The sequence below is a fragment of the Lepisosteus platostomus genome, chromosome 26 (genome assembly GCF_059453375.1).
Source record: "Lepisosteus platostomus isolate fLepPlt1 chromosome 26, fLepPlt1.hap1, whole genome shotgun sequence".
NCBI classification, from domain to species: domain Eukaryota; kingdom Metazoa; phylum Chordata; class Actinopteri; order Semionotiformes; family Lepisosteidae; genus Lepisosteus; species Lepisosteus platostomus.
In genome coordinates this window covers 6,997,116-7,021,817 of record NC_142636.1, presented here as the reverse complement: position 1 = coordinate 7,021,817, position 24,702 = coordinate 6,997,116, and the positions used below count along the sequence as shown (strand labels likewise).

Here is a 24,702-nt window from a genome sequence, read left to right as displayed (position 1 = left end):
GTACGTTAACTCCCCTGAGAAAGAACACACTCCAAATTCACTTTAAATTCTACAGACCAATAGAAGAGTTGCTTTGAGCTATTTAGAAGTGTTTGCTGGAAATAAAAACAGAATTTGTCCTCTCAAATAGGCTTTTTATTTAATATGTACATATTTAAACGAAATATACAGATACATTAATCGTCACAATGAAACCAGAAAAAAAATTCTATATTGGGCAGATCTCCAGTGTCCACCTGGACTAAGAACAGCACAGTAGCTGAGGGCAAAGTCACTCTGGAAGAGTCTTATTCTCTACAGGCTACACTGCTTCTGTGTCCCACCCCCCCACTTAAGAAAAAGACGTGAGGCCTGACGACAATCCGTAAGGGATTCCAGAAGGTATGGTCATCTCAGATAAAAACCAGGAGAAAAATGTTGCACCCTTCATAAAAGCAAGTCTAAATTTTTTAAGGGCTTGGTTCAAATATTAAGCCTTGTTTATTGCTCCGTAATAATATACTGTGAGGATTTAAAAAGGTAACAAAGGAATACTGGAACCAACCTATGGTGAGAGTTTTTAAGGCCTTCCACTGCACTAAAGCCATATACATTTCTGTTCCAAATTAAGGCGTGAAATTACAATGGCATGAACAAGACACTAACATAACAAATCCTCCGGTTAACTGTGAGAAACAGAAAAGTGGCCAAATAACACGGTGTTTAAAAAAAAGGCAGCAGATCTGAAAACTCAGTCGCACAAATGTAGCGGAAGCTGATATAGATTGACTCAGTAGTGTAGATACAATAGTCCCTTTTTAAAGCCAGGATTTTACAGTTAAGAGTTGTTTATTTAAACCTAAGATGTGCTTTCTCTAATGAAAAACATACACCACAAACAACTTTTCTCCTCAAGTTTTCCAAGCAGTACTCGAGGATAACCATTTTATTCCTACAATTAGGTCTACAGAGTGGTAGAACCCAGGTCAGAAGGGTCACAACGGAGAGCAGGCCATTGGACCCACTGGGTTATTCTGGTGATTCTCTACAGCTCCCATCACCCGTACTGGCTTGCAATCCCACCTCCGTATTAAATGAAATCTTCCAAAGTGGACGAATAAGCCAATTAAAAGTAGGCTGATCAGTAGAAAACTCGAGAGAAACATGCAATCTCCACACATACAGGCACCCCCTGCTGAAACCGATGAGATTAGATCAACACTTCCCACATGACAAATCTAGTACTAGTTGAGGACTTCCTATTTAACAAACGAAGAACTCAGAAGCCTTCTATAAAAAAGGGACAATCAACATCCAAATTTGACATCTACAAGTAGCAGGTAGAGTTTTACATTTTTTAATCAACTCACACCATTTCTATATCTGCGACATATTCATTTCCGGTGTCCTTACCCTATAAAAATATGTTTTCTAGTGGCATCATGGCAGGTTCCTGTACAATACAAGGCTGTAACTATATGATGGCTTTTAGAAGATCATGTACATCTCCTGTACGTTTGTGAAATACACGGTAAATGAAACAAACAAAACAAATTATGGAATGAAAAAAGGTCTAGAATGGATTTATGCATTAATTCCAGACCTGGATGACAGGTTATAAAAAAACAGAACCCAAAAGTGAAGAGACCCTCCTTAAAATAAATAAAAGAGCAGAAGTAATTTTTAAAATACGCCCCACACCAACACCAATCAGCCCTGTTCACCAGGTTTAATGTGACAGAATCAGTAGGTCACTCAGTTTGGATCCTATGAACAGCATCAAGGCGACTGCAGACAGTGAACCAGTTAGCTGAAGCACTGTGGTTCTGACACAGGGGTGTCCAGTCCTGGTCCTGGAGGCCTAGTCTACCTGTAGGATCTGAGTCTCTGGGGCAGTGGTTCTCACTCCTGGACCAGAGACATCCTTGTGTTTGCTGGGTTTGGTGACTGTACATGATCTGCTTGCTTATTCAGACTAAGAAATATATCTTAGCTAAAGCACATTACTTCCCAACAACTTCAGTGCATAAATGTTTATGCAGTTTCTCCCTAACATGTTGATTAAGAATTCATTTCTAACTAAAAAGGCTCTTGAGGTGTCCAGTTACTCCCCCAGTTAGTGTACTTTTCCTTCTGCTTCTCTGCGAGTTTGCACGTCTGCACGTAATTTTTCACAATGTTGACAGAAGGCAGGTCGGAAACGAAAACTAAAATCAGTACAGGGCTGATCCCAATTACAAATTCCGTGCAACATTTTAAGACCCGGATGTGAATTGTAAAATTCCCCAAACGGGAATCGGAAGTCTCCCTGGACCAGGGCAGGAAACCACTGCTCTAGGGCTCCAGTACTGGAGGAGCCTGAACAGACTGGTGGACAGGTCCCATCAGGCCAGGAATTAGCCGATCTAGATCCTGAAAAAGTCGGACACACCGGCCCCCCAGGACCCAGAGTGCAGCTCTTCCTGCTGGGATTCGATCCCGGTTGTTCAGTGGCTCCAGGCAGACGGCACGCCCTGCCCCCGACAGCGGACACCTCCGTCTCCTCTGCTGCAGCAGAGTCTCACACTCCAGGTGTCTAGATTTCGGAGGGGGGCGACGTCTCTTCTGGCTCAGTGCAGGAGCCCCGTCACACAAGGCTCAGAAACCCCTGCTCGCACTACGCCCCCAACCCTGACACCGCCTTGCATTCATTTGTGGTCCACGTCAGGGTCGAAAGAGACTGGCTGTGGACCTATATAAGGATTCTGCTTAAAGTAACAATAAAAAAAAACTATAGCAACTGCAGGACACCGCTCAGTGGGCCTCTGCGTGTACAGTAGCTATCCCCTTTAGTGTTGAGAGAAGGGATGTAAACAGACCCCAGACCGCACAAGGGAGACAACGCTTTCAGGATTTTCTTCATTTAAAAACTCTTAAATAAAGAAACCAAACATTTAAAATAGAAATCTAACAGGAGCACGTGACTGCTCATTTTGAGAGCGGCGTCTGCCCTTTGGGATAGAACCTGGATCGAAGTGGCTTAGTGCCTTCAGAAGGGTGAATCTGAGAAAATGTGTTCACACGCAAAAAGAAAAAAAGAAGCAATAAAACTGAGGACAAACGTGAAAAAGCTCTCCATAAATATTGGCCTGCTGCTCATTTGTATGTGTCCATGAAGATTTTCAACCACTAGAAATTGCACAAATCTTCTCTCCTGGCCCCATGCTGATTCTCTCTAGCCCCCAAGTTTAAACATGTTCATATTTCGACGCCCACCCAAGTCTTAGGGCCTGTGCACATCCCTAAAGAGCTAACGAGCCAACGAGCTAACGAGAATGACCTCATCCCAGACAGGCAGGCAGCTACAGAGAGCAGCAGGAGGTACAGCGCAGGACAGAGAGGGGCCGTACCTAGAGCCAGATCACGAATATGAGCTCGGACTAAATGAGATCGCTTTCACCCGTTTCTGAGAGGGCCTCTGCTTCGGGGTCCCCTTCTTCACCCCCTCTCCCTTCTCCGTCCCGGGATCTCACCCCCCCCACCCCACCCCCGCCTGGTGGTGGTGCGGCGAAGGAGGGGGGGGGGTGTGTTCGACTCAGTTGCCCTGGCAGCAGCTCTGCTTGGCCGAGTGCTGTGTGGGCTGCACAGTGATGGGCACCACGTTGGCACTGGGCGAGAAGTCCGAGTCGCTGCGCCCCGACATCTGCCGCTGGGACACGATGCGGTAGATCTCTGCAGGAGGGAGAGGGAGAGAGCCAAGCCTGGCTTGTTACAGCGCTCAGACGGCTCCTACAAAGGGCACCGTAAGAGGCACCCGCTCCCACAGTTTAACAGCAGACATCATGCTGGGGAAACTGGGGAAGGAGGAGGGACCAGCAGGCCAGGTCCTAACAGGGTACATTGTGCTCACTGAAGCTCCTGTTTTAGGGCAGGAGGGTGAATCTGCTATGCCTTCACGCTGGTCTGAAGCCTCACCTTTGTTTTCAAGAGCCAAGAAAAAATTCTAGACAGAACCTAAATCTCAAGGATACGAACGACCCTGAATGCTGACTCCTGAGCCCTGTGGTTGCTTAATTAGCTACATTGCCATCTGATTACAACAGCCTTAATTTTTTGGGGGGGCTTCAAAGCACCCATCTTTCATCAAATGGCCAGACTCCTGATAGGAAGGGAAGAAGTCTGAACACAATTAGTGTGTTAAACCTCTCTAATTGGCGTTAGGTTGTGAAAGGGCACTTAAAGATCTTTGATGCTGACAAAGGCACTTTACTCATAGCTACTTGACATGTCTGGAAAAAAACTGATCTCTTGAATAACTTTTTAGACGGCATTCTCCTTCTGTAGCATCTCAGGATCCCATGATCAAGATTTTGTTGTCTTTTGTTTTATAACTATTCTGATGTCTGTTTTTGCTTGTGTTGGGCTGGACTGCTGTAACACATCAATTTCCCTACGGGATTAATAAAGTATTATCTATCTATCCCACATCCCGTTTTTATCAGGAACGGGAGACAGAGCTGTCATTTGTAACTTGCTGAAAATGATTATAGATCGTAGGCTACAGTTAGAAATGATCCCTGTGTGGCCCCCTTGTTAAGACTTATCCTCCAATAGTGCTTCACACAAATATTCCTAAACATCTGACTGGAAAAAGGCAAACCAGGGGAAGCTGAAACAGAGCTGAGCACAATTGTATTTGTAGGGATTTGGCGCCACCTAATGGCGTTTGCAGAAGTTTGGGCAATTTAAAATTGTTCCCCAGGCAAGGACTGGTTTAAGAGATTATTTGGGAAACCGCAACAATGCTCATGCGTTCATGCAACTGACGGAAAGTACAATCTTCCCATTCAAATTCCGGTGATATTCAAGCAGCTCCAGGCCCTTAGGCTGGAATCCTGCGGGTTTCAGGTGGACAAAGTCAAATCGGAGACACTCTGGGGCCTCACATCTCGCTTTAGTGTGTGACAATCACAGGGTGGAAGTCGAATCTTTCCAGGACACGAAAATCAGTGTGTTCAGTATGGGCACAGCGTCACAGCCGCGTCCGGGCGGTCCTGTGCGAAACCGCACACTCACCTGTGAGGATCGTCTGGAAGGCCAGCTCGACGTTGGAGGAGTCCAGCGCGGAGGTTTCCAGGAAAGACAGGCCATGCTTCTCTGAAACACAACAGGGGGCGCAGGGCTCAGATCAGACTTCACTAGCATCTGTCTAACACAGGAGTTTATTAAGCGCCTTTCGTGGCAACCATTGCAAAGAACAGAAATATAGTCAGAAATGAAACATTTAATTTGCACACATTTCTGTACAAGATAAAGATCTGTGCCCGATTCCATAAGGCCACAATTCAGATTTCCATTTACATGCTCTTGATGATAAGCAGGATGAAGTGCTGTAAAATGTTAATGCACTGCACTCAATCGCACAATCCAATGAAATACTATTTGTACTTCATGCTTTACAGGTCACAGTCCCAGGGAAAATTCAGTGTAAAGCAATTCTACTGAAAGATTGTTCAGTTCAGAATGAGTTAGGTCATTGCATGGTCTCAGCCAGTCCTTCTCAGCATAGCCTCCTGAGCCAGTAGTACAGCAGCACAGAAAGGAAAGGCACTTGTACTGACCCCTCACACCAAATGAGAGCCCAGGGTGGGCATTAGATTGCATGTTTGCATGTACGAACACTTTGGGCTGGACATAAAAGTGCTCTCATATACCAACAGGCAGCAAAAGTTCTTATTTGTAAATTTAATCCTGGGTCCTTGATTGCAGAATACCATAAAGCTACCCTTAACTATGGGAATAGTTAAGGGTAATATAATAAAAATGATAACTATTGGTAGGTTATTAGGCCATTATACAGTATGAGCAGTTATTTTTGTAAAAGTTTCTCTCTTATCATTTCAGAGCATAATGGCCTAAAATGCAGTTCCTTCAATTAATTAAGCATTACATATTTTGCTAGTGGAAGCAAACACACAAAAGATGAGTGAGCAGTTTAGGTACCATGCCTAATTTAAACCCATTAATATAAATCAATATGAATACGAAAGCACATCAGAACTAATTAATCTCATTTTCAGAATGAAATTCGGTAATCCTTGCACATGCTTAACGAAACCTCAGAATATTGCAGCGTTTAATCATCCATAATTGGTCTGTAACTCCTGACAGGATAAAGTTGGCTCGAAAGGGATATTTTGCCTGGCCTGTGTAGCCCTTAAACCAATCGAGTAATTTCTCGCTTGTCCACCTGACCGGCTGTGCAGTGAGCCATCCCAAGAAACTGTTTCAGATTGCATTGAGCAATTTCAGATGGATGCTTTCCTTTGTGGCGCAGGTATTATTTAATAGTACCCAACCCAAGCACACACTAAATTATATACCTTTAACAGTAATCTAATTAATGAATCCTTATATTATCGCTTTGCATCTGAAAGAGTGAAAGAGTAACCTCTGTCATCGCTACACGTTAGCTCAGGAGAAGAGAGAAATGACTTCACCTGTCTTTTAAACACATCTGCTATCTGTCTCCCTTACTAGAACACACACGGGCACACCTACTCCCTTAAAGCTGTAGAGTGAAGAGTGGAGGAACTCGCGTGGATTCTGTAAATACGGAATCTTCCCAGCGGATGATGGATCTCTCTCCCAGCCCGAGCGGTTCCGGCATCAGGGTTTTAGTGCAGCCCGCAGAGCAGAAACGAGGATGGGGGGGTCAGAACACGCCAGCACCGGTGCCTCTCCTCCCAGAAGCACAAGAGCAGGCATGCCGGCTCAGCTGCTGGAGGGCTATGAGCCTTCTGGCTTTTGCTCCAACCCGAGAAGCCAATTGATCCACATAGCTAATCGTTTTCTCATTTACACATGCAGAGATCTTCCCCTTTAAACAGTCGATGACAGAACACATTAGCTTCATTACTGAGGACAGTTACCCATAAATCGCAGACGTATCGCAGTTATGCAGCTAATTGAATAATTAGACCAACTATGGGACTTGAAGCTAGGAGAGGACACTAGACCTTCCAGGAACTGTGTGAGATATCTGTAGCAAATGAAGGCCAAAGAGGCTAAATGCAAAGGGATCGAGGTTAGATATTGGCAGTGTATTAATATCAAAATGTTTTTGCGTTTCTGATTATTGTACAATGACACAATACACTCTGAACTATATTGCGTTTGATAAAATTAATGTTTGATGTCAGTCTCACAGTGGATTTTCCCTTTGGGCTTTTTTTAAGTTCAGAATCGCATGTAACTAGAGGTGAAGACGTTCACAGCCTCGGCAGCAACACGGAGATTAGCGTGATGAGTAAGAGCTGGCGCCCAGCAGCTCTCGCGGCGCTCTGGACGACAGACCCCAGCGCTGGGCGAGTGCGGCTCCAGACAGCATACAGTGATAAACTCATCGCAAGCAGCGCTGCACGGCCCCTTACAGCTCATGAAACTCTCTGAAATGAATTGGAAGCCAGCGACATGACCCCGAGGGCAGGCAAAGACTTCTCACGACCGCGGTAATCACATCTCCTGGCGGCAACAGCTCCTACACCAGGGGTCAGCAGCTTCCACTCTTTGTCCCAGCTGGTGCTTAAGTAGCAAAGAGATTTCCAGAGGCAGGGTCAATTAGGTAATTAAGGGTAGTTAAAAGTCTCTGTGGCTGGATTACCGTTCTGAAACAGCATGGATTGGAGAGCCTACAGTTGACCAAGACAAGGTGTAATTAAGGGTAGTTAAAAGTCTCTGTGGCTGGATTACAGTTCTGAAACAGCATGGATTGGAGAGCCTACAGTTGACCAACAAGACGGTGTCTTCAGAAGACAGGAAGCGGGGAATCGATGTTGCAAAGCAACTGGCTCCCAGCAAGAGCTGCACAAAATTGTTTTTTCAATCTGTTAAATTCAGCCAATAAACAGCAATTGTGCACTGAAATGTGCAGAAATACTATTATTTAAGTTTGTACCCTGCAGAGGTAGTGTTAACTTCTCTTCACTGAGAGATTGTGTGAAAAGTTGACCACGGTTGCCCAAACGTTTGGATACAACGGCAGTGCGCAAGGAGGGGGCTGAATGACTCGGACATCTGTGTCAGTTATCTGTGACATCTGTGTGGGGCGGAGCGCAGGCTCTGGGGCTCAGGATCTGCACCTGGGGCTGGAAGGTTGCCGGTTCAAATCCCGCGGCCGGCAGAGGAATCCTACTCTGTTGGGCCACTGAGCAAGGCCCTTCACCCCAGCTGCTCCAGGGGTGCCGTATAAATGGCTGACCCTGCGCTCTGACCCCCAGCTTCTCTCTCCCCGTCTGTGTATCTGTGCGTCTCATGGAGAGCAAGCTGGGGTATGCGAAAAGATGAATTCCTTTTGCAAGAAATTGTATAGGGCTAATAAAGTGATGTTGTTGTTGTTATGTTGTTAATCTGCGCTTTCTGGAAAGAGACGAGTCTGCGAGTCAAAGGAGGGAAATCTTTAAGGAGACATCTGCATGTGTTAGTGTTCTGCTCCTCCTCAAATGCAGATCTGTGTTTAAAATAAGAATATTCCCCCCTTGAATGAGCGTTTGGAATAACTGGACATTGCCTAAGCAGTAGGAGAATCCGGAGGGGGGGGCTCCTCCTCATCCCAGGAGCCCCGGGGGGGCGCGGCGACACTCACCAGCGAAGGCACGCGCCTCGTCGGTGGGCACCGCCCTCAGGTGGCGCAGGTCGCTCTTGTTGCCCACCAGCATGATGACGATGTTGCTGTCGGCGTGGTCCTGCAGCTCCTTCAGCCAGCGCTCTGCGTTCTCGTAGGTCAGGTGCTTGGCGATGTCGTACACCAGCAGGGCGCCCACGGCCCCCCGGTAGTACCTGTGTGCAGAAAACAGAGGGAGGGGAGGAAGACGTCAGGGCACAGCCCACTGGAAACACCCCTCGCTCTCCCCCCGGACCCCCCTGCCCCCTAACGCCACACCCGAGTGCAGGGAGCTGGCGGAGGGTCGTTCCTGAAGGTGCTCTGAGGCTGGGCACAGCTGCGAGGGCTAGAGTTCACCTGAAGGCACTTCAGCGGGGCCTTACACACCTAAACAGCAGGCAGAAGCGTTCTGCAGTTTCGGTGTTTATTTTGTAACTAAATATCTCCCTTTAAGATGCTATTAGCAGTCAGTCAATTTAGCAGAACTCACTCACTGCTCTGTGGGAAGCTTTTAAGCATCATTAACCGCATTTTAACATCACAAATTAGTTTCAACATTTACTTAATTGAATAACTTTAATGAAAGATTATTTAAAATAATCGTGGTTACTGCACACTGCGTAAGTCAGTTCTGATGAAAAGAATATTAGGAACTTCTCTAATTTCAGAACGGACAACAGCAGCTGTGATGAAGAGAGAGATACAGCTCAGACCTCGTTTCCCATCAAGTTTTAGTGTTTTTTTGCTGGGAATAGAACCAGAAAAAGACATTTTCAAGAGAATGCTGGCTGACAGATATTGAAAATATAGAACACGCAGTGCTGGGGATCTATGTTCAGATCCCAGGGTCTGTCTGTGTGGAGTTTGTATGTTCTCCTCCGTTCGTGTGGGGATCATGCTGGTGGGTTAAACGGCTTCTGGGAAAACCAGCCCTTTTTGTGAGCATGTCTGTGTCTGTCTGCCCTGTGATGGACTGGCGTCCTGTCCGGGGCGTACCCTGCCTTGAGCCTGTTGCTTGCTGGGATAGACTCCAGCTCCCCCACAACTCTGAATTGGAAGAAGTGGCGAGTAAATGGATGGATGAGTGAAACACAATTTACTAGATAACAGTGATTTAAAAATGGAAAAAACTTCACATCTACAAATTCTTAATTGCTATTGCTTTTTGGCAAGTAGCAGCTACTTGTTCAGTACTAATCAAGCATTTGCAGTCGCTTCTATGAATTTCAATTCCTCCACTTCCCCTTTCCTCGATCCTTTTGAAATCCTAAAAACAATCACGAGCTACAGTTTCAATGAGGTCGGGGGCGGCACGGGCACGGAACTTGCTCCGAAATTTAGAAGACGTGTACAGGTCTCGTGATTTCCGCGCAAAGACACGCCCCTGTCGGACTATATCTGATACCTCCAGACAGACAGGAGAAGCAGAGGGGGGCGTCTGCACCCCTGAGTGCGCGGCGGTCCTGCCAGCCAAGCGCACATTGAATCCTGGCCCCTGGCTCTACACAGGGCCACAGGAGCCGGACAGATGGGCTGGGCAGGTCACAGCCAGCTCCCGGGCCCTGTGTCCAACGTGTGTGACCTGAGGGCTAGATGGATTCTGCCAAAAGAAGCGCCGTTCGGCCAGTGGGTGACGACAATTTCTAAAGCAGACTTTCCAACCCAATAGGCCATTCTGAAGAGAGAGAGGAAGCTATTCTACCTGAAGCTGCTGCTTTCAGATGAGATGGAAAACTGAGTTGGTGGACATTGCAGATCTCATGAGCCCGTTTGGAAGGGGCAGAGGGTGTTATACGTGAGGCCACAGCTAGCTCTCCAGAATCTGGTCTGCCTTAAACTCCAGCGACCTCCAAAACAGGTTAAATCCCATTTCTGGCTCCAGCCTCTGTACATCAGGACCAGAATTTACTGCAGAGTGCTTCGGGGCAGAGCGGTGGCTCTGGAAGGTTGCAGAGGAATCCTACTCCGTTGGGCCCCTGAGCAAGGCCCTGAACCCCAACTGCTCCAGGGGCGCTGTACAATGGCTGACCCTGCGCTCTGACCCCAGGCTTCTCTCCCTGTCTGTCTCTCTCACGGAGAGAAAGCTGGGGTATGCGAAAAAATGAATTCCTAATGTAAGAAATTATATAGGGCTAATAAAGCAACATTATTATTATTATTTAGGGAGAAGAAAATTTCTATACAAGTGGTAAGCTGTTGTTGCCAATTGCGTTTCCCGGTTTATATCTCATCCGCCAGACCTCCCATGCTTAATTCTGAAAGACAGTGTTTTCCTGTCAGTTCGGAACCTGGCCGTTAACAACACCCAGGTTTACACCATGTACGTTTCTGAAGAGTCCTAAAGACTTCCCACATCTCACACCCCCAGTCATCTCTCCTAGGCTGTGGAAAACTGAGGTCATGAAGTCATGACGTGATATAGAGAACATCACAGCTGGTGAGCGATCATGGCTGGTCGGGAGTATAGGGGAGGAGACCTTGTGCTGTCCTGGGGGACGGTACCCTCTTTTAATCTGTCCACCACTGTTGACCTGGTCCTTGGGTGACCCAGGGGGCTGATGATGACAGACAATAAGCACTTGCGTCACTCACGCGGAGGTGATGGCCCGGTAGCGCTCCTGCCCGGCCGTGTCCCAGATCTGCGCCTTGACCGTCTTGCCCTCCACCTGGATGCTGCGGGTGGCGAACTCCACGCCGATGGTGCTCTTGCTCTCCAGGCTGAACTCGTTGCGGGTGAAGCGGGAGAGCAGGTTGCTCTTGCCCACGCCGGAGTCGCCGATCAGCACCACTGCGGGGCAGAAACACAGGGCACAGCTTCAGTACCGCCGGGGGGGGGGGGGGCAGGAGCACAGGGCACAGCTTCAGCACCACTGGGGGGGGCAGAAACACAGGGCACAGCTTCAGCATCGCTGGGGGGGGCAGGAGCACAGGGCACAGCTGCAGCACCACGGTGGGGGGGGCAGAAACACCGGGCACAGCTTCAGCACCACTGGGGGGGGCAGAAACACAGGGCACAGCTTCAGCACCGCTGGTGGGGGGCAGGATCAGAGGGCACAGCTTCAGCACCGCTGGTGGGGGGGGCAGGAGTAGAGGGCACTGCTGCAGCACTACGGTGGGGGGGGGGGAGCTCACATGATCGGGCGTCTCGTGCTCCTGAACAGACTTTAATTACGATTTTAATGCAGACTTGACAGATTTTATAGAAATGTTCGGAAATACAGAAAAAAACGTGAAAAGGGAGAGAAGAGTGAAGGAGGGAAAAGGAGAAGAGGAAGCTAGTAAAAGCTTTTAACCTAAACAGGCTTCCGAGTACGCCGTGAGCTTCTGCACTAGCTAAATACTTTAATGATTTTAAATCAGGGATGATCAACTCCAAACTTAAGTGACAATGAAAGCAGACAAAGTTCTCTGCTTTCTGCTTTTTATGTGTCCATCAGTTGTGAATAGAAAAGCAACTGTACAACTTGGAAGGCTCCAGCCTCTTGAGGACTGGAGTTGCTCATCCCTGTCTTTGATGCTGCATGAAGTAGATCATTCTGCTCTTCTTTTAAGACTTGTGGTCATTTAGAACCTTAAAATGATGCTTACATCCCACCTGTAGACAAATGGTTTGCAAACAGAGACAATACTGTTCATGTACTCTACTGCATTATTACAAAACGGTCATGAATTAATATATTAGTATAGAAGGAAACTCCTTAAAAAACACTTGGCTGTACAGACAGGACAGAAGACCTCTCCTGCTTTCTAATGGAGGCCCTTGGACATCTCCCTACTCCCTAGAATTGCTTCATCTCGTACTATTTCATTTATTGCATCACTATGATTTTACGAACATTGTTGATACAACAACTCTATTATTCTTAATTAAGAATTGTCAGATATTTTGCATTATACCCTCTTAATTCACAATCGCCAGATGTTTTATGCATCTCAGACCACAGCTACAAACTCCCTGATAGCACACTGGGAGAATGAGGAAGTGCAGGCAGACTCCTGAGACCTGTCTGCCTTCCAAACCAATCGCCTTTTAACATGTCACTGATCACCCCGCCCTGTGCTGGAGGCTCAGTGCTGATTGGAGGAGAGGCGTGTCCCTCACTCGCAGCACTGCAAGGCAAATAGCCGAGAGGTCACAGGGGGTCTCTGTGTCACGGACAGCCGGGAGAGCCCAGACTGACTAATCCGACCCCACTCTCTTGGGGAAATCCCAGTCACAGTCAGCTTGTGACATGACCCACTCGAACCCATGATCCTCAAGAGCCACCTGTGTTCAGCTGAGCAACTTCACTGGTGGAACCACTCAGGAGGCTCCTATCCCTCTGAGCAAGCCACTTGACAAAGGCAGCAGCTAAATAAAGTGATTCAATCATTCACTTCAAGTCAATCACTCCTCTCCACACAGCACTAGACAGACAATGGAAGAAAACTATTTTCTGTAGAAGCACCACACCTCCTTCAAACCCCAGATCCAGTCTGGTTAACAGACCAACAGTCCTTCCCTATCCCAGATTCTTCAACTTAAGGGGGAAAAGTATCGTAAAAACAAAACTCCACTGAGATTACTCCCCACAAAGTCACCCTGAGCCCCTGTAACTGCACATCACCCCTTCATTTTTATAATAATTAATAATTCCTTACACTTATATAGTGCTTTTCTGGACACTCCACTCAAAGCACTTTACAGGTAATGGGGATCCCCTCCACCCCCACCAGTGTGCAGCCCCACCTGGATGATGCGACGGCAGCCATAGGGCGCCAGAACGCTCAACACACACTAGCTATCAGTGGGGAGGAGAGCAGAGTAATGAAGCCAATACATAGAGGGGGATTATTAGGAGGCCATGATTGGTAAGGGCCGATGGGAAATTTGGCCAGGACACCAGGGTTACACCCCTACTCTTTTCGAGAAATTTTTGCACCACTAATAACCACTAATTGCACTAGCCCATTACCAAAAATGGGTTTGTTGTAAGCCCATTCTGATTTATTGAGCACTGTGATTGAACATGGGATAAAGGAATTCCTCATTTTGTCACGTCTGCATTGAGAAACTCTAAAACATCTGTTTGAAGGCATCAGTTGGTATTCTACAAATACAAATTACAAATATATCTTTATTTTAAAGCCTTTGCCAACTTAATTTTATTTTAGATTGCCGGTAAAAAAAAACTCACCATGTGCCCCACAAGCTTACAGTGCAGGAGGAACTGTCGTGAAAAAGGATCCAGCCCACAGCATAGTGACAGCCAGCAGCACTAGACACTCCCTCTCGTGATCAAATTAACACACCACATACACGCCAGATCTGTGCATCAGGAATCACAGATGAGAACATTTCTTCCTCTTTGTGAAATTAACAGGTCTTTCCAAGACATTATGCACACAACAGTCTGACATGAAAGGCTTCACTGTCTGTTAATTAGGCAATCTAGCGAACAAAACCACTTAATCGAGAGGCAGCAGAATGCGTTTGTTCTCAAGCCAGCTACTCTCGCTCTGGGATGTCCAAGGTTCCTGCTGCCGGTCGGGGGCGTCTGCAAGCTGGCGGGGTTATCGGCGAGAATCGGACCCGCCTGTCATGCGCTGCTCGCCCTGGAGCACTGCGGTCTGAGAAAGAGGAAGTTGGCCTGAAGGTGGTGGTTTTAGGGGATGCCTGCATTTATTCAGTGGGAAGTGAGGTTGGTTAACCCATGGACAATTTCAAAACCTAGACACAGCAGCCACAATTCTAAATAACAAAAGATACACAAGTGCCCCCTAGTGGCTCACCAGGGAAAGGCACAAGATGACTGTCTATCTGGCGCCCTCTAGTGGCTTGACTGGTATAGGCACGCTCTAGGAGCGCAGGTGGAGTCCCGAGATCCAGATTCCCCAGGCCTGGGTCTGGATCATGTCCATAGTGAGCTGTGGCTGGGATTCCCCTGATATCCGTGCACAGCTGGCGAAGCGCCACTGGCAGCTGGGCTGGGATTAGTCCGGCCAGGTCCGTCTCGGATCCCCGGAAAACAGCAGCTCCTATGACTTCGCGGGTGTCCACGGGCTTGTGGAGACACTGGTGAGAGGTGCCCTGATCCTCCAGTCTCTGCAATGGGACTGGGACGCCGCCCTGCTCTCTGCTGAGTGGCCATGGGTGCCGTCTTCAGAGATCAGAGTCATAAAACAAGTGGCGATTCCTAACTGGGCGCGGAATATAGACCCGAGAAGAATGACACGCAACAGGACAGAAAGGGCCGTGTCGCCCATGCGCAACACGGGGAAGGTGCTCCGTGTCTGAGCTGTCTGTGTGGCTTTGAGACCCGTGGGAGAGAAGACTGGCAGAGGCGCAGGCGTTGGCAGGAGGCAGAGAGAGCAAGACCGACTCTGGCTGCCCTCAGGGTGGGCCGGTCGCCATGTCCGGCTGCTGCAGGCTGGTGGTCGGACCAGGGAAAAGGAGGATAATTCCCATTAAAGGGAGAGTGGGGTTGGCTCTTCTGCAGGCTAAAGAGGGAACATCTGGGCTCGTTTTCCCATGAGGAGAGAGGAGAGAGGAGAGAGGAAATAGGAGAGAGGAGAGAGGAGCCCGGCGCCTCTCTCCTGCACTGTGAGGACAGGCCAGCAGGGGAATCTGGGGGAAACAGGCTACAGACCGAGTCGGGGTGAGAAGGATTTGTACACCAGGGTCAGCCCAGCCTCAGGCCCGGTTTCACAGTTCCCCATAGTTTATAGGCAAGGTCACACCACACAGGGTGCAGGGGGTCCCCATGACACCACCGGGTCACAGGTGTACGACGGCGGTCTAAATGAAACCACATCAGACTGGCGAGCCCAAATCAGGCTCAGGGAAATTCAATCGCGCGCCTCGTCCTGATCCTGCTTTTGAAATTGCAGTAAGAAAAAAATGCAGGCTAAAGAGCTCATTAGCTGTAAACGAGGAAGAAGGAGTGTCCTCATGCAGATCCCAAATTCGAAGAAGAAAAACGCAGTGTCACATCTATATGGAGGCTAACTGAACCCTCTCCATGCACAGCTTCAGCATGTCTTGAGTTTCCGATCCCAAACGGAATGCACTCATTTCGGTGTGGCGAGAGGCCCTCCACAGGAGGCATGTAGAGACTGGGAAAATGAGACGAACAATAGTGGGAGAAGTGAAGGGTTTGTCCAGATGCACCTTGCGACACAATGGAGCACCCAGCCAGCCGGTAATCTGACTCGCCCTGCTCCACCCCGTGTGCACGCACACACAGAAGAGCTCAGCCCGCGGAGAGCGAGCTCTGGGCTTCCTGGAAACCAAGACGCGGACAGATGCCGGTCATGTGGAATGTCTGCAGAAAGAGTTGGTGACATCTCAGGGCCACTGGAAAGGGGACACTACAGTCTGCGTGATTGTTAAAGCATTCCTGTACGCTGTGTGTCCTGTCCATGCATGTGCTCAGAGAAGAGCAGCAAAGATACATTTGTGTCACAATCTGCTCTCATGAAAGGCCTTCCACAGAACACACTCACTTCAGATCCACTGGGAATGCGCACATCCCTACAGTGGGAACAGAAATGTGGGAATGAGCTTCTATCAATGTGGGGAAAAACAGGAGAGTTTCCTCAGAACTCCGGACAGCAAACAGAAGTGACATACAATGTAACCGGCATTTTTAAACCAACCAAACGGCACCTTAAATTCTAGATCGGAATCTACTAGTGGCTGAAATACTTGTTGTGTCTATTTTCACCTGGTGTGGTGTTTAATTATAGTGATGCTTGGACAAAGGACAAATACAGTATTACTAATGAGTGTGCAAGTTATTAAGCAACAAAACCGTTTCTATATTAGGCCTCACCTGAAAAATAAAATAGTTCGTAAGGCCAGTATAATCGCTGACTGTCATGACCGCCTCTTGCACAGCGAGCTCCTTCCATCTGGGTATCGATTTAGACTGCCTAGGTTCAAGAGCAATAGAACCAACTTATCCTTTATTCTCAAGGCTATCAACCTGCTTCCTTTGGACAATAGACTGGATATTTTACCTTCACAATACATTTCTTTTTTTATCATGCAGGTATGCTTCTTATTAGATAATGGGCACATCTTGTGTTCAATGTATTGTGCAATGCGTCGTGTCCCCTCCAGGTCAAGAAAGGAAGTAAGTTAAGCAGCAGAAAAGGAAGCAGGAAAGAGAAAAAGAATTAGGAAAATCCCCTAAAACTCTGCTGACTGACTGGAAGGATGTGCCCTAGCCTGACCCAAGCTCTAGCAATCCATGAACGTTATATCTGGAGCAAACCAGAGGCTCAATAACTCGAAATCCAGAGCAGAGCTCCGATTCCATGGGGAGCGTGCAGCTCCTGTTCCAAGGTTTGGCACCGAGCACAGCGTGTACCGAGTGAGAATGGGCTGTCAAAGGTTCACACAGGTCACCCGGAGCCTTCCAGTTTTTCCAGTCTGGCGACTGATTTTCAAACGAGCCCTGTTTTTCTTTACAACTAAGAGGTTATGTTGAGCAACAATACAGTGCAAAACCCACTCTAGATACTGATCTCTAGACAGACAAAGGGGGGGAAAAATGCTTCTTCTCTGGACCTGGTGATTTTGGGCACACTGCACAAGGAAATAAGGAAATACATATTACCCTAAACTATATAAGTTTCCTGACAAGAACATACACACAAACCAGAACAGATAGATCTACTAATAATGTTCAATTTTCAATTTGATTTTTGGCAGCAGTTTATAGAGCCACGTCTTTATCTCCCAGGTATATCCTTAAAGATTTTTAAATCATTCCTGACAGGGGATACTCACTCGCATTTAATTGTCTCTCACATTTTTTTCTTGTCCTCAATTTGGACAAATTTTAAGAGAATCACATGACAACTAAGGGCACTGTCAATGTAAATCTGGTTTTGCTCGTGTGTTGCGATTTGGTTAGCTTTGCTTAAATTAAGACATAGAGCATTTTTTAACAAAAAACTTTTGCTTTCATTTTCATGGGATGGACATATGTGCCTGTATGCAGTGCTGGGCTGTATGTGAACAGCAGGGCTGTACTCAACGGAGAAACTTCAAACTGGTTTCATTGCTGTGGATCTCCTGTGAGCAAAGACGACCGCAGACAGATGTGAACCGTTAAACTAGAGCGCGCTTCGAGCATTAAAATGGGACAACAATGTCAAAAAGTGTGTCACCGAACAGACACTCTAGCTCTACGAAATGCTCTCAAATGTTCTCTGCTCTTGGGCACTTGACTCAGACTGGCTACATTACAGATTACTTCATTTTGATTTCTATTTTTGAAGGGGAGGAGGCATTTGTTGATACAGATGTAGTCACTTCCTACTACACTGCCTTTATCAGTTAGGCTGCAATCAGCCCTCTGAGTCTTAACTTTAGTTTCTGCCTGTGCACAGCTATTAAAAGAGCTAACTGAATATGTGTCCCCACAGATATTTTAAGGCAGTTTACCCAATACAGAACTCTATGCATACAAACAGCTGGCCACCACACATGAGCCGTGATTTACAATTTAGGGGTTCGGCGTACACGCTGCCTTTAGGATTTCACATTTGACCCTCTCCTGTGGCAATCTAGGGTTGACTCACTGGTTACACCACGGTGAAGCAATGCTACTTCACAATTAAAAGATGACTCATCATTTAGTAGCAGGGATTCTTTTAAGTGGGCGTGATGCAAGGAAGCTGCTGGAACGGCGAGCAGAGCTTCGACATCAAAAGAAAGGGACCAGAGATACCATCAGAAAATATTTCTATCGAGTCATGCTTATTCCTTGTTCCAGAGAGGAAGTGTAAGCCTTCTGCACAAGACAAGGAGGAAACAAAGAGTTTTCTTTCCGAGTTGCACTGGTTGATCTCTTATTTCTATAAACACACAGCAAGGAAACATTCTCCTGTCAACACATTCAACAGCAAAAAAAACTTCCCCAGAAACGCTGTGGAGCTTTATGTGTTGAGCGCAACTCTCCTTTGTCTTGAAAGAGATCATCCACAGTCATTTACAGTTACAACCAACATATTTTCCACCCATTTCCAGCAGCCTGTAAAACCCCTGCTTTCCGTTCTTTCAGACTCCAATATTTGTATTTCTTACACCGATGTCTGGCCATTGAACATCTCAAGAGGTAGAAGGTTTTTTCTTTCGGCAATTTTCCCCATATTAACAATTGTGCGTGTCCTGAACTCCAGCCACGCAATCTAGATGAATTCTTGCACATGGGTGAAACACCCCACGTGTCTTGTGCCATATTGCACAAGGGCCAAAACGGCCTGAGGCATTGTGGTCAGTACAGGGGGCGGAACTTCACATCTCACCCCGAGACCAACAGCTTATCTTCACACTTTACCTAACGGCCCGAACCGCCCTATCTTGTCTGTAACCCCGACTAGAGCGTCATGGCGGCACACTTCAGTAGTGACGACATGACATAGGTGAGCACAGGAATCTAGCTCAGTCCGCAGGTGAAATGAGCTTTGCGGTTTGAACACATCCTCCTGTATGGATCTCTATCTTCGACACTCAGAGATCTGCCCAGGAAAGCCAAGTCTGGGGGCGATGCAAGATGACCCCCAGTCTATTGCTACCAGTGAGCTCAGTGAAGACTTCCTGCTTCATAACGGAGACAGGCAGCCCTGAGCAGTGGTGTGTGTATGTGAGACAGGGATCAGTGCTATCCGCAGTCTAGGGAGGGATTGTGTGCCAGGAACTACTGCAAACGGCCCCTTTCATTTGTCACTTCTCATATCTTCCAAGGGGGCAAATTCAGCTGCGTGCCAAAGGGCGGGCAAGCACCCAGCCCCTCGCCACCTTCTGCCCGGGCTTTACCTGACTGCCAGGGCAGAAACAAAGCCCCCCGTCTTCAAGACAAAGCCGAGGAGGTCAGTGACACATCACATCACTGGCGACGGCGGCACCGACCCTACAGCTTCCCGGGAGGGGAGCCGAGAGAGCCGGGCTCGGATCTCCGCGGACACCGCACAACCCCGGCTGTGCACTAGGTGTACACCAGGTCACTGTGTTTAACGTAAGCGACAGCGACTAACTCGCTTTTTCCGGACGCGGAAGTAGCAGCGGGCACCGCCATAGGTTGTCAGGGTCCTGCCGGAGTTATGATGCAACAGCTCACAGCTCACAAACTTGGAGGGGGGGGGGGAGGATTAATTCACTAGACAGCGATAGCCCCCCCCCCGCGACAAAACTCCGAGGGGCCGCCGAGCTACTCCACTGCCCCTCATGAAGACGAGGAACAGCCCCCGGAGAGCGGCTCCGGCACGGTCAGACCCGGGGTCCCCGCCGGGAGAGCCGAGCCGGGCGGCCGGAGTCCCAGGTCGAGACCCCCCCGCCCACCGGCGGCGCCACACGGCGGGGCAGGGGGCCGACCTGCCACCGGGGGCGACGTGCTTACCCTTGAAGAGATAGTCGTACTCGTCTTCTCTGTTGGCCATGTCTTCAGCGGGCTGGCAGCTGCGGGTCCTCGGCGGTGAGGATGTCGAACCTGCCGGTCGGCACCAGGCACTCGCTTCCTTGAGAGATAACTGTGCGGTTCCGTCTCTCTCACTTTTCCTCGCTTTCTCCTGTTTTGTTCTTTGCAGTCGTGTGCCTTTTGGTTTCCCCCCTGCCTCGTCCGCTGGTTTTGGTGCTCGACAATAAAGAAACAAATCAACTAACCGCCCACTGCCGGAAAAATTAAGAAACTTTTTCTCCTTCCCGTCCGACTGCTCGACTTCAACCGCTCTCCATTTCCCTGCGACACACCGCCGCGACTTGGCCCGCCTCCTCTTGGCTTCCGATTGGGCGGCGGCCTGTGGGCACCTGTCTCTTCCTGCCCTTTGATTGGCTACTGTACGTGTCAATCTCCCCCCCCCCCGATGGGCAGTTTCTCGGCGGGGGGGGGGGGCATGCTTTTCTCTTTTTTTCTCTTTTCTCATGACGTCACCCTCCCGAGGTCTGGTGCAGGTGTGTTCGGCAATGTCGTGACCTCACCTCTTGTACACGACAAGGGTGTGGTCTTCCTAAAAACATTTAAGTCTGACGATCCCTTCCATTTTGTTGCAATAATTGCACCGTGTCGAGTCCTGTTGGGGCTTCTGTTAAAAAAAAAAAACGACTCTCCGAATTGTACTGTCTATGTACTATTTCCAAACGGGGTTATAAGTGAGGCTTGACACATGATCTTATCGCTGGCCTTTTAATACCGACTAAGTCAAATTTAATTATTTTATTACCTACATTCAAAATAAGATGCTGACAGTTTGTTTTTCGGAAATTTAAGATTAACACAACAGTTTAAGTTACAATTCTTGATGAAACAGTTTTTAAACTTAAAAAGGACGTCTCCTTTAAAAAAATCTCAAGAGGTATTTAAAATGTAAAGGAGTCTTTCCTTTTATTGTCATAACCACACTGCCTTTTAAGGCTCTGCGTTGTATCCTGGCCTTTCATCATAGCAATTTCTCTTCATACGACACTTGTGCGCATGGACAGGCGTCTGGTGTCGCAGAGTCCACAAGAAGATTTCAGTTTGGGGGTTCTGTAACTTGGGGGTTCTGTGGGTGACCCACAGCTGTCTTGGGCAAGGTTTCTGTTGGGAACACCTATCTAATTGCCTTACTTGCTGCACCATTTTGCCATGTGTCAGTTTAAACATTGATCTAGACGCATCGTTTCCACTCTGCTGGATGTCAATCAAGAAACGGGAAGTCCTTATGCAAGAGGACGGGGCTCAGCTCGGGCAGTCTCTGTCTGACCTGCCATGGTGCTGGGACTTTCGGTGTGCCACCATTGAGTCGTCTTCTGAGCCCCCAGAATCCTTAACTGTGTTCAAAACAATCTAAAAAACTGTTTTCCCAAATCCCACCCTTTTGTCACATTTTAAATCTCGCCAGACCTCCACCCATCATCCAAAAGGGCGCTCTCCAGTGGACCCTGGGCAGACAGATGTTACAGCTGTGTTCGTTCTGGAGCAAAGCAGTAACCCCTAGTCGGACACATCACGTCATGCAGGCTGACTCTGTACAGAGCAGCAGACCACTGTTATCCCTGTTACTGAGGCAGACAGGAGTGTGTCAGGCTGGAGCTGTGTCAAGAGTGAGTGTCCTGAAGGCTGGGTCTCACATCGTAATGTTTCTGACTTCAGTTTAGAGCACAACAGTGAACACTCAACTGACAAACATTTTTAGATTTTTGCTTTTAAAGGCGCGTTAAGAATATTTGTGCAAATGAAATATATCAGACATTTATTATCATTGAATGATTTTCTGTGTGCCCTTTGTTGATGGGTACTTCCACTGATGAGAAACACAATTAAAGTCCTATTTATTACTTCCAGCCAGACACTTCAAGTGCTGACTTGTCTGGCCCGGGGCCTGTAGAGTGCCTTTCCTCTCTCGCTGTGACGTCCTCAGCGCTGAGGGCATCAGTCTGACGTTTGCTTGACCTCCACTTGTCCACAATACAAAGACCCTCCCAGCTGCATACTGATCTTATTCAGATCCATTCATTCAGAGGGGCTTTTCAAAGGCACTGATGGGACAATGCTTTAATAACATCTGTAAGGCAGCATATAAAAGCAGTGTCTGTATTACAGAATGTCTGCTGTTGTTTGTGCCATAGTCGGATATGGTATCTTTAATACGTGTGCACTGATCACAAAGTTTCCTAATCAAATTAACACCAAAGACAATTACAATACCTGGCTCCTCAGCTTGCAGTTTCAAGGTTGGGACCTGAGTCTAAGGCATACTGTAGGAGTGGATCTTCTCATAATACAATTTGCTCATGATATTTCCATAATATATAATTTTATAATAATAATACTTCTAAGATCATTCCTATCAATAATTATAAAAGACATACAGTGTATTCATCACTGAGGTGCGGCACTCATCTGATTGCAGGTGAAGGGGAAGAAACTGCCTAACAATTTATGTTAAGGAGGAACGATAGAGAGACAGATTGTGCAAACCCATAAACCCGTACAGCACCGTGAGGTTATCACCCCTGTTCTCCTCAGCAGTGCTCTGGGATCGGCAAAGACCAGACAGTGAGCACCCGAAGGACCATGTTCTCTGTCGAAACTCTGGGTCACCGGCTGGGAGGTTCTGATCCAGAGGGAAGAGCGCTGCCTACTGGTCCAGCACCGCCACTGACAGCAGCAGCGCTCGCTGTCTCCACACTGGAGCACTGCCTTAGGAAGTGTTGTCCAGGGGGCAGCGTGCCAGCTGATTACGCTGGGGTTTGCCCAGGCACCCACGAGTGGTGCTCACAGGGTCCCTTTAAAGGGGAACTGTGGTCCCAGTTTCTCAGACTGGTTATTAAATCTCGGTAGCAAAATAAATCCATTGACATTGAAAAAAATGGCCAATTTCAGATTAAGCGCAAAGTCATGAACGTTGCGAAACTTCCGTAATGGGCGAGAGAATTGTGACATGAAGTGGTCCTTCCTGCTGTCTGTTCACTGCCATGACTAATGTAACGTGATGTACAAGCAAATAAGTACAGGCTGTGCAGAAGACATTTCACCACAGATATGTTCCAACATGATCTGCTTGCAGAGGTAACAAGTAAGGAGTATTTGTCGGCAAACCAAGGGCAATATTTCTATTGGATTAAAGATTATTATTGGCCATATACAATTTCTTTTATTAGGAATTTGTCTTTTCACATACCCCAGCTTGTTCTCCATGAGACACACAGACAGGGAGAGAAGCTTGGGGTCAGCGCTCAGGGTCAGCCATTGTACAGCACCCCTGGAGCAGCTGGGGTTAAGGGCCTTGCTCAGGGGCCCAACGGAGTAGGATTCCTCTGCCGGCCACGGGATTCGAACCAGCAACCTTCCAGCCACAGGCGCAGATCTTTAGGAGGAGATGGATCCTTAAAGGAGACGTATTCACAAGCCTGCTTGTTTACAATCTCATAGGGCTGCTTCCTGTTCTTCATGTTCAAGTTCGGATGTTCTGTTGCCTCGTTCTGAATCGCAGAACATGGTGCTGCACACACCGGAAAATTTAGTCTGTTTTGTGGTGTAAACTGGTTGTCTAACACGTACACTGTGCACATTTTACATTCATTGTGGTCTGCAGTGCACTTATCAGCGCTGATTCTTTCTAACCGTGAAATATAAAAAAGCATTTCAGTTCCCCTTTAAGACTAAATAACTGTGGGAGTTACTGAGACCTAGTGAAACTGATACCAGAGGTGTGCAGGTTTTGCCATAGCTGTAAAGATTCCAATAATTTCAACAATTGTTTGTATTGACATTTAGAGTGTCACAAAAACTACACTGTGTTAAAAATACATTTTCATGCAAAATTGATTCAGTGCCCATTCAAGACTTAATGCTGCACGGCCTATACTTGGGTAACAGATGTAAGAGGACGTTTTTGCGACATATTCACATGAAAGTTCCTGTTGATGATAATGTACTTATTATACCCTATCAGGCCAGCAGGGGTCACCCTTCAAACTGCCATCTACTCTCAGTGCTCTAGGGTAAGGAAAGACTGCTCTATGTTTTAGACTCACTCTGTGGCTGGCAATGCTTGGCTAGCTTAAAAAGTTTGAGACTGATTTCTGCTGCCTTCCTTGCTCACAGCAGCTGTCAGGAGAGTGAGGGGGATTGGTCATTTGCAACGCCTTTTGGAATGCATGAAGCAGCCTGCCCCAGATGTTCTTTCTGCGCAGAGATGATGAGCACATCCGTTAGCCCGAGCGTGCATTTTTTATACATTTGAAATGTTGGGGTCCCATAGTTAATCCAGACACAGCAAAGTGTGGCTTTGGGCCAGATCTGCCTGCCATAGTCGGCGCTCAGTATATGATCAGCCACCAGCAGTAGTCTAGTGCTCAGGTGGTATCACCAGAACAATACAGGAAATGCATTCTTATTGGCGTTTCCTACATCCAAACCCCACCTCAAATTTCCAGAAGGTCCCCAAATGATGTCTTCTAGACTATAATTGAAAACGATCCCACAAATAGCCCATCACCCCAGCTCCTACCATGCATCCATCTATGAATTGGCTTCATTACTCTGCTCTCCTCCCCACTGAGAGCTGATGTGTGGTGAGTGTTCTGGTGCACTATGGCTGCCATCGCA

At 47.7% G+C, this 24,702-nt stretch overlaps 1 protein-coding gene across 1 annotated transcript; it reads right to left on the bottom strand.

Moving 5' to 3' along the window:
• Window positions 1–113: 113 nt before the first annotated feature.
• Window positions 114–20,380, bottom strand: rab11al (RAB11a, member RAS oncogene family, like). Its single transcript, XM_088621114.1, has 5 exons — window positions 20,011–20,380; window positions 11,213–11,408; window positions 8,603–8,796; window positions 5,035–5,115; window positions 114–3,690 (listed from the first exon to the last, which is right to left on the bottom strand). The coding sequence occupies exons 1-5, from the start codon at window positions 20,048–20,050 to the stop codon at window positions 3,554–3,556; spliced, it is 648 nt and encodes a 215-aa protein (XP_088477240.1). The 5' UTR covers window positions 20,051–20,380; the 3' UTR covers window positions 114–3,553.
• Between the last annotated feature and the right edge of the window lie 4,322 nt (window positions 20,381–24,702).

What these genes read in the sequence shown, in the direction of transcription:
- rab11al (XM_088621114.1), bottom strand. Translation starts at nt 20,050, where the DNA reads ATGGCCAACAGAGAAGACGAGTACGACTATCTCTTCAAGG. An exon ending in GTACGACTATCTCTTCAAGG is followed by an intron (nt 11,409 to 20,010) that starts GTAAGCACGTCG and finishes TCTGCCCCGCAG; the next exon opens with TGGTGCTGATCGGCGACTCC. An exon ending in TACCGGGCCATCACCTCCGC is followed by an intron (nt 8,797 to 11,212) that starts GTGAGTGACGCA and finishes TTCTGCACACAG; the next exon opens with GTACTACCGGGGGGCCGTGG.